The following is a 15,000-nucleotide window of genomic DNA, read 5'->3' on the forward strand; positions in this document are numbered from 1 at the left end:
CAACAACAACAACAACAACAACAACAACAACAACAACAACAATAATAATGATGACGATGGCGATGAGGATGACGACGACGACGACGACGACGATGATGATGATGGTGATGGTGGTGATGATGGTGGTGGTGATGATGATGATGATGATGATGATAATGATGATGGTGGTGATGGTGATGATGATGATGGTGGTGGTGGTGGTGGTGATGATGTGATGAGGATGATGATAATAACATTAATGATGATGATGATAATGATGATGGTGATGACGATGATGGTAATGATGGTGATGATTATAATGATAGTAATAGTCACACGCGCAGATGTGCATATATATATATATATATATATATATATATATATATATATTTTTCTTTTCTGTACAACAAATTGGTTGCATTCTTAACAAGTGTATCAAAATCTTACGTGCAGCAAAGAATTAGTATTAATTGAAATATGTTTTTTGCAATGTTTTTCCTTTATCTCAACTTGAAGAGTTAATTTGACGATAATTAACCAAGATAATTTAAGATTTTTAAGATAATTTAATTTTTTTAATAATTTAATTAATTTAATAAATTTTAATTTTAATTAAGATAATTTAACCAAGATTAAACGCATTGAGAAAGCCTCGTAACTTCGGCAAGAAATGGGGAAAGCAAGGTGTGTAAGTACGCATATATCCTATATGTGTGTGTGATGCACGCGCGCACGCGTGTGTATATATTTATGCATATATATATATATATATATATATATATATATATATATATGTATATATAGAAAAATTGGAATGCTTTTTATGATAGCGGTAAACAAAATACTTTTTTTGATATATTACGAGAAAGAATATATATTAAATTGATAAAATATCAGTTATATAAAACTAAGTATTCTGTTATTATTTATGATATATTGATTTGGACAATGTCACGTTGAAAATATCTTCATTATTTATCTGTTTTTATTTCTCAGTTTCCTATTATATTTCTCAAAGTGTGTATATAACTACGTGCTAGCAACTCACAGAATAAATTATTCATGTAATTGTAATATCTTAAGAAATCAATATCAATGACTGACTATGTTATTGGTTGTGTTTTAAAATATTTTTTTTTAATTTTCTAATTCGCAAAATATTTAAAATCGATATCGTTAAATGTTGTACATACTTATAAAACATATGTGAAATTGATGTGCGTGCACGAATGTATATATATATATATATGTATGTATGTATGTATATATAGACCGTTTATCGATAAATGGTTTATTAGATTATACATTTCTTTTTAAATTGTACAAAATATTATAAAGACTGTTATAAAACACAAAGAAACGAGGCTTTTCTATTGTAGATCTAGTTTTCATTTTTCCACTTAAATGAGCAACACCATTTTTTATACAATACGTGATTGCGAATCGATTAGTAATTGCCGAGAAGTATACAAAGGCTTATTTATCCGCTGTTGTATTAACTTCGTCTTACATTTGTTATTAAAACCCTCTTACAATTATTATTCTTAATAATATTATATTTATCTACACGTTTTTTTTATTTAGCGAACTTGCGCTTCTTAAGAACTAGGTTTTTGTGGTCTAGTTTTTCATTAAATTTATATATTAAGAGAATAGAAAAAAAAAAGATAGAGAATAGATGTAGCCAGAGAGAAGGAGGAGAGAACGGTAATATGCGTATTTTTAGTAGAATTTTCAATGTTACATTCTATTAGTAATGGCCATGTTTCCATTGTCTATCATCGTGCACAGCAAATTTTAAGAGATTCAATATCTCGGTTTGGAGACGAGAAAAACATAATACTTTGAATTGAATTTATATTGCCCCAGATAATCATTTTTCTTTTCCTGTCATTTTTTTCGAAATAGTAATTCATTATCTCCCACAAAGGAGGGAATACTTTATTGTCATTTTGTTTAATCTTTTGCTAGGAAGGACAAGTGGAATTTGAAAAGAGCATGAAGGAACTGTTCGGAGGAGTGCACCGTTCGATTCTCTTTCCGAGGAATTGCAAGGTCGATCACGACACTTATTTTTCTCTTCCGTCAATGTTTCCTCTTTCTTTATCAATATCTTGCAATTCTTATAATATATCTCTATTATATAATATGCAAGGAATAATAGTAAGATAGAGAGATCCGAAAGAACAATAAATCGCATTAAATCCGCGAAATTTAGGTGAAGCTTCAGACTTTGATTCGGAGGAAGTTGAATGAATGATTCGTGATTAATGTTTTTGTGAAGATGGACGAACAGCGACGAAGAATGACGAGGAGCATGCTAATGAGAGAAATCAGAGGTTGTACTTTAAAACCTTTCCTACCTTGGAGTATGCCCAGAAAGGTTCCTGACCTCTAAGACAAGAAACTATAGCGATGGGATGCGGACGAAGACAAACGATTGCCTTTCTTCGTTGAATAACGAACGATAGGGTGATTCGTGCCGTTGGTACACAACCGGACTCTAAAAATAATCCTTGCCTCGCGCCAGACGTTTAAAAAAAGAGCTAAGATCCCTTTAGAAGGATGCACCGAAGAGAGGAGTCTTCTCTTTTGCTTGGAGCTCGCGGAATTTAAACTCTGACGATCGTCGGTAAGAAAATTGTATATTCTCTCTTTCTTTCTCTCTTATACTCGATAGAACGGGTTTAGGCGAGCCTGAGTGTCCATCAGCCGGTGAAAGAAGAGCGAGAAAGAGGAAGAAAGAGAAGGACGAAGAAGGCATTTGTTCAGAGACCAGAGTCGGTTCTCCGCACATTGGACGGATAAGTAGTTAGCGATACCTATAAATAGATACGAAGGTAGCTTATGTAGGAAAGCACCGTCGCTAGAAGACAGGATTGTCGTGATTTTCCTCTACGGGCTTCTCGTTCTGGCGGGAAAAAGCGGCCGAGCATGAAGGGTTTCCTTGTAGAATCTTTGCCAAAGAAGCATCTTGATGCGAACGTATCTATCCGTCTAAATAGGTAGGCACGTACGTCGGTTATTCTTTCTGTTTGATCAAGATCTCGAAAAGAATATTTTTTCCTTTTCTCGTCGCGACGAAGACATCTTGGAATTCGATAGATTTTTTTTGCTTTCTTTCTGCCTACCATCGAAGAAACAAAATGTGATTTCGTCGATAAGTCGATTACGTTGTTGATATTTGTTCAAGAAATAAAAAGAATTGATTTGATGGGAAGAAAAAATGTCTTCAATAGCCGGCAAATGGATGGTAAATCGACGCCAAATGGATGGCAAATAAACAGTAAATAGACGGTAAATATACGGTAATTTTCCTTTCCCGAACTTTTCTTTGCGACAAGAGGAATCGCGAAGAGTGGTACTTTCGTTTCATCGCGAAAGACCATCTCGTGCCATTTTGCAGGCATATAATTTTTCACTCTGTTTCTTAATTTCATTTATAAGACGAGGAGAAAGGATTAGTATCCGAGTCGAGAGAAGAAAAAAAATTGAATTAGATCTAAAACGAAAAGTAGAAAAGGAAAGAAGGAAGAAAGGAAGAAAGGAAAGAGAAAAGTGGGTAGCCCAAGGTCACTCAAGATCGTCCACAAATTGTTCGAAATATTTTATAGTCCTCGATTTCGGCGAGAACGCGAAAAAAGACAGAAAAGTGCCTTTTTCCTTTTTTTCGCGTTATCGAAACTTGGTGAATCGATATGTCGGTTCAAAGATGCGTGATGATGATGTCGTCATCGAGATCGTCCTTCTCATCGTCTGTTTCTTCTGGTTGATTGGCCTCCGCTTGCGCGGCTTTCGGGTCCTCAGCGATAGCCTTCAATCTCCTTTGTTTACGTCTGTGGAGAAGTTCGACTATTATGTAGCCCATCGTGCCGATCATCAGGACAGTCAATAAAACGTAAAGCTTCATGCGGGCGCACAGGTGTGTACTGTACGCGTATGCAATTACGAATCCTGCGCTCTCCCATAGCCTGTAATTCGAAAATGCGGCTTCCTTGTTGCGCCTGAAGAGAGTACCGTAGAGACCTGCGATAAGGATCATTATTTTTCTTCTTTAATCTAAAAATCTAACGAACTTTTTTACCTATCAATGCTACTAGATCTCTCTGGTATTTTCAATGATTCAACGATTATCTACGAAAAAAAAAGAAAAAACAAAAAATATCGGAATTCTTTTGAACGGATATTCTAAAGCTAATACAATTCACTAGAATCGTTATTTCTAAGCTACACCCAATAACGTAATGATGTTTTTTACTAGTCGTTAAAAACCTATGCTATATATGAATTTCGATCTAACTATCTTCGTCTTTAGCTGTTTGAATCGAAGAAGAAAAGTGACGACTAACCGACCCGAACTTGCTTTTTCATTTTAATTTTTTCATATTCATATGGACAAAGTTTCGGAATATCCCTGAACAAAAACTCAGAAGGAACAAGTTTTATTACCGATACGAATGTATCTATACGCATATCAACATCGTAGCTCGTCTCTATGAACTCTATAAACGTGTTTATCTCTTTATGAATAAATTCGTAATTGACTTTGTTTTTATTCTTGACGACGAAAAGAAAAACAAGAAATAAAATGAAATAAAAATAAAAAGAATAAAATTAGAAAAATCAAGTGTTACGATACTATTCGTCATTGCGTAGGGGCTTTAAGATGGTCAACGATTCATAGATTACCATTAATTATTTGTGATTTGAATCTTAATCCGTCCAAATCAGATACATATCAAGTAATAATACTAACCGTTGACCTGTGTCTGCCAAACGGCGTCACCAACTCCCCAAAGGCCAGAGACTGAATAAAAAACGTATGGATTATCCGGGTGTGGTTTCCAAAGAAGCAAGACGACTATCAGACAGGCGTGGACTATGGCACCAAGTGCCATCAACGGTTGCCTGCCTACGAACTTCATGAGAGAACCAAAGAGCAAGGAGCATCCCGCATTTACCACACCAAAGCAGATCATCACGTATCCCACTTTATGAACGCCTAGAGCGCAAGAGATGTATGCCTGAAATCGAAAGCGAAAAAGATTAATTCTTTCTTTGAACCTCCAGTTAATGATCAATAAAATTTCGACTTCGATACTATTTTGAAATAGATGGACAAAGAAAAAAGGTAGTTTCTGTCCGTTCATTTGATTGTTCAACAATAACTATACTTATGGTTATAAGCAACATTGATCGAACCGATCGAACAACGTGATCATTATTTGGCTGACGAGTGCATCTGTCGATTTAGTTCAAAATAAATAAAAAAAAAATTTCTTCAAATTTCAATCCTTAATTTTTTATAGTCGAAGAGCACATATTTTTTTTACATTTACATAACATGGAGATCTTAATTACATTTAGACATCATTTTCTAGAACAGATGATGAATTCACAAAACAATATTTTATATCAATTTTTAGAAATTTTTTGGTCATTTTTGGGGTTTTACCCATAAAATATTGTTTAATGAACCTAAGAATATTCGCTAAATGAAGTTTACGGAATAGACGTGATTTTTATATTGGACTTAAATTTGTTACATTTTTTTATTTATTTTAATAAATGATATTTAAAAATATTAAAAATCTGTCATTTAAATATAAAAAAATATGTGGCCTTCGGCATGCTTTAATATTAAGATAAAGAGCTGAAATTTGAAGATGATATTTTTTTTTTTATTTTGAGCTGAAATAAGTGCATTCATCAAAATTCCTCCAAAGATCAAATAACAACAAATTGGTATATATTATTATGTGTGTACGCAATATATAAATGCGATAGGCGTGTAAGTTTTATGAGCAAACCTTAGTATTAGACGTATATCGCGAAATGCTTTTGATAAAGTTTAAATTCCATCGTCGGTCGAGGAACTCGAATTATCGAGAATTCAAGAACGAGCCTTCGCACTTAGGACGATATCCTACCTATTGATATTGCTCTTCTCAAGAAATACGCTGATTTTGTTCACTCGATAAAGTGACGTATCTCCGATTTTTGCATCGCGCGTCATTTGTTTTGATAATATAGAAGAAAATATCAAAATAAAAAATACTCATTCCACAGGACGACTAAACATTATGCTTTAAAGAAAATGCCATCTTTTCATGGATGTTCAATAGTAAACTCAATGGATGTTTCAAGAGTGAACAGGAAAATCTGAATCATCCTGTATAGCCCCGAGCGCTCACGAGATCGAGCTTGGGTAAATGGAGATGCACGTGAGCCTGTATGCGTGCATGCTGATGTTGCAGGTGAAGAAGAGATACAGGTACATAACATTTCAGGTTTGGAAGCGGTATCGCGAGAATAAGATCGCAAGCTATTTATATCGAGCCAGCTGACTCAATGGAGTCAGTGTATGCGTGCACGCCTGATGGAGAGAAAGAGTAAGGAGAGGAGAACACTCGTCATCTTTCTTCCTCTTTCTCTTTCACCATTTAATTGCCCAATTATCCGGCTTCATCGGCGAATACACTCCTCTTGTCGGACCAGTTTTGAGACGAGCTTGCTCGATCGTACCAGTCGTTGCACTTTTCGCGCCAACTAACGCAGCCGAGTATCTTCGTCGGAAAAAAAGCAACAGTTCTATCGTATTGCGATTGTTCTCTTTCAAATCGATGAATCAAACAATTATGATTCTTAAAATAGCTACAAAATATCGGCTGTACAGAAAATACGAAAACTTATGTTATTTAAAAGTAGAATACTCTTTTTTATGTACACACATATATATATATATATATATATATATATATATATATTTATATTTATATATATATGTATTTCATAACGATCACTTAAAAACCATCATTCCATAGTTTATCGGTCGATTATTTTATATAAAAGCCAATGAAAATATTAAAAATAGGCAAATGTACGTTGTCTATATATCATTGTTCATAAGCTGGTTTTACTTCAAACAGCATCTGTATAATTATAAGCAACCATTTTATGCGTTACACAAAAACTTAGTTTGTTAATGAAGATTTATATATTAATGAAATGTATAGGTTGGTATATGAGCGATATAAATGAAATAATTATAGTAATAAATATAGTAATAACTGGATGTTATTTAATTGAAAGAAATATAATTTCGGTATGTTTATATATATATATATATATATATATATATATATATGTATATATATACATACATACATACATACATGTGTGTGTGTGTGTGTGTGTGTGTGTGTGTGTGTGTGTGTGTGTGTGTGTGTATACATATATATGTGAAAAATAATACATTAAATTTTCTTAAGTTATATATAATATTTAGAGTATACGGTGACTAATGGGCAGTGGCGTATATTGAAACTAATTGACAAGGATCTAAGGAATGAGAAAAAGTTGATTTGCAGGAAAATGACACGGAGCTAGAAAAAGACAGTGGTTGGCCGTGATGAATCCTTTCTAACGCAAGGACCAACCTTCGCCTTGGTCGGTTCGTAGATATACTTCATGTAACTTTAACTCGATTGGAATGGAAAGTGCAATGACGTCAAGAAGAACCTCGAAAGTTCGGAAAAATCGGCGATTATTTTCTTAATTTTCTCTCACTTTTCTTTTTTTTTATGTTGTCCAGTTTATCTTCGAAATTCACATCGTCCCCGCATAACAAATCCAAAGTGTATCAACAAATTTTTCGCTTTTTTAAGGTTAAATGCACGTCATACTTGTAAAAACTTTTAAAGTGATTTATATTTCCTTTAATACAATTTACAGATTGTTTTGATCATTTCCACTTTGATGGAATCTTGATGCTTATGTAACGTATAAGATTATTTCTAGCCGGTGAAATTTTCAAGAGATGAAAACTCTCGTAACACATATACGGGATTCGTTATGGATCTCCGAGAAAATTGCATAAAAATCTTTTGAAAAAGCCATTATTTCCGATTCGCAGTTTTCATATCAAATTGATGAATGATTCATCCCATGGAACGGTTAATTTGAAAAATTCAATCATTGGACGAGGACTGAATTGTCACTCTTTAACATTCTTGCTAATGGGTGCTCTGTCATAACTATCTAGAAGAGAAGATAATCGCTTTTCGACGGTATTGACAATCAAAAGGTTAAAAGTAAAGAAAGGTGATTATGTTTATGAAATGGGAAAAAGAATTTAAGAAAAAGAAGAAATGGATAAGAATAACGATAAAATAGCCTGATGACAATTCTTCAACATCATTTCAGTGGATCGGCAAAAATTATCTCTGGCGCCAGCGAGAAAAGTGTAAAAAGAGCAAAAACAGGAGAGAGAGAGGGAGGGAGGGAGAGAGAGAGAGAGAGAGAGAGAGAGAGAGAGAGAGAGAGAGAAGAGACAAACCGACCGAACAACTGACCGATCATACGGCTCAACGACCGACGAGAAGCTTCCATTACGACTCAACTTACGAGTTTCTTTAAAAGTAGGTTACTCGCAACTTTATTGGACTTTGTCGAAAGATGCTAACGAGCAAAACATATGTAGATTGGAGCAAAGTACGTGCTCCTTATTAATATACTATTATTTTCTTATCAAGAAATTTTACCTGAGTAAAATCAGCGCCGATGAAGGCCTGTTCCATACCGATCCATACTGTGATGGGTATTAGTAACTGTTGATAAGGTTTCTTTAGTTGATAAGCGGTCGCGGAGAGCAACTGAATACCACTGAGCTCTTGACTATCAGCACGCCGTTGCTTTTCGCCGTACCTGCAAATAAAAAAAAATACCATAAGAAATTCGTTATAATATTTACATATATCTTGAATTTTGCTTGAACGCTACAAAAAAACGTGGACAATCCTATCTCACTATCTCGACAGGAAGTTTACGATTAACAACAATTCGAGGTCTTACGAAAAATTTAACGAAGTCGTTTACATCATAAAAGCATTTTAATGACGATTATGTTTAAAATGGATATTGATACTACAATTTTTTATATATCATTCTTCTTTTCTTTTTATTTTTTCTTCCTTTCCTTAATTTTTTATTTTTTGTTTTCAAATATTCGAATAAGAGTTAAATACATCGCAAAAATGGAAGCAAATAAAAAACTAAATGTACAAAAGAACGCGATACTGAGAAAGCCCTTAAAGCATGCTCTACCATCTAAGCGGTAATTATTTAATGCTAAATTTAGCTGTGTAATATTCACAGGCGTGCGTCGATTCCAACAACTTGGGAATCGAAGGATGAGGTCCAGAAACAGAGTGAGAAAACTTACTTCTGTTTCTATGTTTTTGTACGTAGCTATTCAACGATAAACCTGGCTTAACCGAAGACTACAACAGTGAATTTGCAAAATAAATCTCACTTGGCGCTATTAAATAGCGCCTTAACACGCTCTCCTAACGACGGCGTACGTTCTCCACTCTTGGCAAATGTTCCAACCCAGACGGCATTCCAGAGAACACGTTCTGCCGTTTGACTTTCTTGGACCAGCCGAAGCTACGGATACTTTCGAGGTGGACGAGAGCGCGCTGTACGCGGTAATTCGAGGTCTTGGCTCTCGCCTATCTTCTCAAAAAACACACCTGAGATTTACGTCCATTCGCGTTGAACCATTCTTATGTAATAGCTTTATTCTAATCAGCATCTGGGTTATATATTTTTCCTTTTCTTTTTTCTCTTAAGAATCAAATCAAATGGTTAGGAGAAGAGAGTGGACATATTCTATTTGAAAGTATCTATATATTTGTGTATATGTATGTATATATATATATATATATATATATATATAAAACACATTATTTATTTATCAATGTTATGGAAAAAGACAGCACATTCGACATTGTAGGCGTTCGATGCATTCCCAAGCAATCTAGATACATAATTCAACGAAGCACTGATTCATTGATCAACATCGCTCGAAACAAACAACTTCCTCACAATCGGAAAAACTGCTTTATGATCCACGATTGTGCGATTGTATAACGGGAAATTTCAACTATAATCATAAATTGTTTTTTTTTTCAAATACCTTTACGCATACCATGGATACGTAAGATATATAATGAGGATATTGAAAACTGTTAATTATTGCTATTATTACTTCTCACGGTATCACACATACGATCGGCTACTCAGCCTTGCAAGGTCATCAAGAGTTGTTTTATCTTTTTTCGCAAGGATAAAGGCAATTGATCTACTTTGGTTAGTAAATCAAACACGGGAGCATCCAGCACATATGTTCTCGAAGATAGAAATAATTTGTGTCTATTTTATTTTCAGTTAGTATTCAGATTCAAATCATCGTATAATGTCAGGCCAAGCTTGCGCACACGAATGTACAGGTTTTTGTTTTTTAACCAGAGAAAACTAGCAATGGTCTAACGATGTTTATGATCGTCTACGCGTATAAGTGCTCTATTCGAGAGAAGAGACTCGCTTGAACCGTTACGACTCGCAGCCTTGAAAACTCCGCAATGTGGAAAAGATACCGTCAACGCGTCGTCGATGCGACATCTAACGCGCGTCTAACAACTTTACGTAATATCGCTCGTAGTATCTCAAGATATTATAGAATTTTCTTTTTTCTTTTTTACTTACGAAAAATGAGAAAAGAAAAAAGAACGCGATGAAAACAGTTCTACGTTAACGAATGATCCGTGTCTTTGACATTCCAACTATATAAGAATTTTGATGGGATACGAGTCAACAATTTTTATGGAACAATCCTTTCATTAATAAAGATAACTACAATCACCAAACGTCAAGCGTTTGCTATATACTAAAAGTGACTATATTTTGCCGTTGATATGTATTTGTCCAAAATTTATTTTCCTTGAAATGTTATAATTTCAAGAAATTTAAATCAAATAAATAAAATTATAAAAATTATTTATTAATTAATAAAGATCAAATAATTCCCATGATACAATAAAGAAGTAATTTTATTATATTCTGCAGCTCAACTATCCCGTATAGTGGCAGTATATTGATGATTAATTCTATTGCAGTGAAAGTATTAGATCGACTTCTAAACCGTCCGCAAAGAATCAATCTGGGAATACTTAACTCGAAGAATGATAACGGTTAAATTAACAAAGAGCTGCATTTAAAAAACATCAGACTGTTCAATTTTAGGTATCAATCGATTTAGACTTGATTGCTCGAATTCATTTATTAAAGATTACAATTATAAATTTAAATTTGGTTGGACAATGCCACGTTAAAAGCGTGATTAACATAGCGACAGAAAATAAATAAATACATATGTACACGTGTATTGATCGAAAAATGCAAAAAAATGTAATACCCGTTCGATTATGCAATCTCAAAGCCGTCCGGCAGCACGATGCTTCATTCATACGATCGCCCAGATATCTCTGCCGCTCATTGCAGAAAATGGTTAGAATCATTAGAGGTAGCTAATTATAATTCGTAAGAGACATTTCCCTCTAGCCTGGGATGTATATCCGTTTCCTGTTTTAAAATTGCATGGATCTGATATGTTTCGTTTCTCAAATCATAGAAGAATGATGCGATGCAACCGTTTGTTTTTTTATCAATTCTTTTCATTTTTCGATAAATCCGTTTAACCCATTCGCTATAGCAGAGTTGACCGCCAATATATTGACACTCTACCGGAAAATTAAATCGCGAGTATTTGCTTTAACACAAAGAGCAATATTTAATACTTTGTTTTATTACGCAAATTATTGATTTCTTATTTAAGTTATACGAATATAATTAGAACGAATTATAAATAGATATATAGTATATCAGAAGAACATTCATTGCCACGAAGATATCAAGATATTCTATATTCACCAACAAAGTTCTTAATTGAAACACAATTTTATTGTAAGATTATAGTTATATTTGATATACAGCGATTTTTCAATATTGGGCGATTATATTTCTATTATTCTTTTAGTAAGGGAAGGATTAACCTTATTTAAATTCATGTTTTTTCGATCATGACGAAATATCATCGGTATTATATACTCGTTATACCATATCGATAGTACCGATCTTTGCTAACGATATCTTTTCATAATTTAATGGGAGAACTCGTATGCATTAATTACGAATAAAAAATTCCTAGTATGCGCGCGCACTTACTCGTTCACGTCTAGCCAACACAGGGAAATGAGATTTTCTAAGACTTTGTAATATGAATCCTACTTCGGCTCAATAATTTGATTGACGGCCTGCCATTAAATGTTGTATACATTCTGCATAAATGAAATTATGTAATTGGTATTATCGAGCGATATTTCGGGAAAAATTTTAGGAGATTTTTTCAATCACAAAAAATAAAAATAAAATTGATGGATCCATTTTCACAATATCTTTTTTACGTAAATTTATACTATTATATTTTTTTATCATAATATACAAGGACGTGCAGTCTCATCGGGCAATCTACCACAACAATGATTGTAATTAACAAGCTATTTTATCGATAATTTTCAATAAAGTGCTTGTCTGTATTTGCGTTCAAAAGATGGTTCCTATATGTTATTAAGACTTATTTTTTTTTATTATTCTTTTTGCTGTGACGATTTATCGTTTCAACAATTGTTTTTCTCAATTTTTTTTGCCATGATTAAATCCAATTTTTGCACAGTTTTAATGAATTGTTTCTATATTCCATGAGAGAGATAGAGAGTGATAGAGAGAGAGAGAGAGAGAGAGAGAGAGAGAGAGAGAGAGAGAGAGAGAGAGAGAGAGAGAGAGAGAGAGAGAGAGAGAGAGAGAGAGACAGACAGACAGACAGACAGACAGACAGACAGACAGACAGAAAGAATAAATTTGTATGTGAACGGATTATTTTTCGCTGGATTGTATTTGTTTGTTCAAGTGCAATGTTATCCTCGGCTTCTGTTTCGACCTAAGAAGCGAAGTAATTCGGATTAGCCGTCGTAGCGTTTTTAATAAGTACAAATAGCGATCGTTACGATTGTAGTTACGCAACGATGTGGTCGGTGGCTTTGCATCTATGCATCCTGTCAGGATGTACGCTATTTTGCAATCATGAGCAGAGCAATGTTTATGGCGATATAGCATCGAGTAAGAGAGAGAGAAAGAGAGAGAGGAAGGGAATACCCACGGATCTCGCGATACTCGCTCGTTAAGGCAGGTTTCGTAATACTTCTCTGGAAAAAAACGACGCTCTGTCTCATCCTCGCTACTCTTTTACAAACCGATTATACGGACGAATCTCCGAGAAATAGTTCGATGTATATTAACTTGATTTGTCTTTTCATATTTATCGTTTATGGTTACGACTATATATCTAGAATCGATTTTAGAACTTATATACGCTCAAAATTATTTTTCTATAAATTTGTTCTTAAGAATATTATGAACAAAATGAAATGACGTTAGATAAAAATAGACGATAAAATGATTTATTAAAGACTCACCTTGATAGAGGATCGACAAAAAGAGCGACAATGATTACTGCAACGATAACGCATGTCAAATAGATCGATGAAATTTCGTAAATTTCCGATTCCGGGGGTCTCTCCAAGTTTTCGTGTGCTCCATTTCCAAGAACGCAAAATTCGGCACCACAGAGTTTTATCTTGTTCCAACTAGTTGTACTGTTACCACCACCGCTACCGAATTCTCCTTCGCTCAAAACTGAAAATAGATAATTTTATTTTATTCATAATCGCATTGAGAAATATTGAAACTATGCACAATTGAAACTATGCATGGAACAAGTAATGGGATAAATAATAGCACATAGAAATATAAATGTAAAGAGAAATCGTAAGGCTATATTCGAAGAAACGAATGTTTTGCTTTTCATATTATGTTTGCATTTATCTATACATAATACGCGTCATACGCGCTTAATTGATAATTCCGTCGTCAAGGTAGTATGCGGATCAAGAGAAAAGATCAAAAAAGTTGATTACAGGATTATACCGGAAATCGCGGTTATCTTGATCGTATCCTATCGAAGTGTCGTGTTCTCAACTATAGTTTAAAACGTGGCTATACCAACTATAGCGTAAGTATAAATCGATAACTCAACGGTTAAGTTTCATCCAGCGAAGTGATGATATTACCACGATAACAGAGAAAGAGAGGACGAGAGAGAAAGAGAAAGAAAGAAAGAAAGAGAGAGAGAGAGAGAGAGAGAGAGAGAGAGAGAGAGAGAGAGAGAGAGAGAGAGAGATAAAGAAAGAGATCTTATACGAGGTTGCATCATCAAGTACTGCTGCGATCCTCGAGAATATGCGATACCGTGTCTCGTTATGCACGCCTTCGGACGTGTTAGCCGATAGTAAATCGATTGTGCTTGCTGGCTCTCTCCATGTTTCAGGTGATCGCGAGATATCGATGTCACGGTTAGATCGATGTCTCGTCGTTTATGGTAATCAATGGTATTGCGCCTGTAGTAATTTATATTATACGCGACACAATCAACGATCGTTCCACGATCGTTTCAGGATCGTTCTGTTCCTCTAACAACTTCCCATCTTTCTTTCTTTCTTTTTAATATCTTTAATACCTTTTTCTATTTCTGGTTAATACTTATAGGAATGATACTTTTCTTTGTTCAAATGGAAATAATGACTATTTTCTACATTATTTTCATTCGAAGCATAAAATATAATCCTTCGGCAATCGATAGTAAACTCGCAAATCTCTCGATTTATCGTGCAGATATATGATATAGTGGAGTACTCGTGACGATAACGAGAAAGTGTTTCATTTGCAGCTGTATAAACGCTTGCGCGTACATACACAACTATTCAAAGAAGGAAACGATCAACGTGCGCTCTCATCCATCGTATCGTTTCCTGGCATTTACTTCGAGTTTTCTAGAAAAATCTTTTAGCTTGAGGCTCGATAACCTGAAAAAACGAAAAACGACGGACAACGAACTTACTCGTGTACAACAAAAGTCACGTGCTGAATGGGAGAGACGAGATGATTCTGTTTTCCGTTCAACTACCGTCGTTTCTGTTCTTACGAATGCTTTAATAATTCAGAAAAACTGAATCAAGTTGTTTTCAACGCATTTTCGTCATGAGAAACTTTTTATAAGTTACTAGA

At 34.3% G+C, this 15,000-nt stretch overlaps 1 protein-coding gene across 5 annotated transcripts in view; it reads right to left on the reverse strand.

Moving 5' to 3' along the window:
* Window positions 1-1,254: 1,254 nt before the first annotated feature.
* LOC122627005 (UNC93-like protein) overlaps window positions 1,255-15,000 on the reverse strand; it is a 39,949-nt gene continuing 26,203 nt past the window's right edge. For all 5 annotated transcript variants that reach the window (XM_043807709.1, XM_043807706.1, XM_043807711.1 and 2 more), the window contains exons 3-6: window positions 13,353-13,572; window positions 8,523-8,685; window positions 4,736-5,003; window positions 1,255-4,005 (exon numbers count right to left, since the gene is read on the reverse strand). In XM_043807709.1, coding sequence (XP_043663644.1) covers window positions 3,686-4,005; window positions 4,736-5,003; window positions 8,523-8,685; window positions 13,353-13,572 — 971 coding nt within the window. In that variant the 3' untranslated portion in view covers window positions 1,255-3,685. The remainder of the gene's footprint in view (window positions 4,006-4,735; window positions 5,004-8,522; window positions 8,686-13,352; window positions 13,573-15,000) is intronic.

The sequence above is a fragment of the Vespula pensylvanica genome, chromosome 2 (genome assembly GCF_014466175.1).
Source record: "Vespula pensylvanica isolate Volc-1 chromosome 2, ASM1446617v1, whole genome shotgun sequence".
NCBI classification, from domain to species: domain Eukaryota; kingdom Metazoa; phylum Arthropoda; class Insecta; order Hymenoptera; family Vespidae; genus Vespula; species Vespula pensylvanica.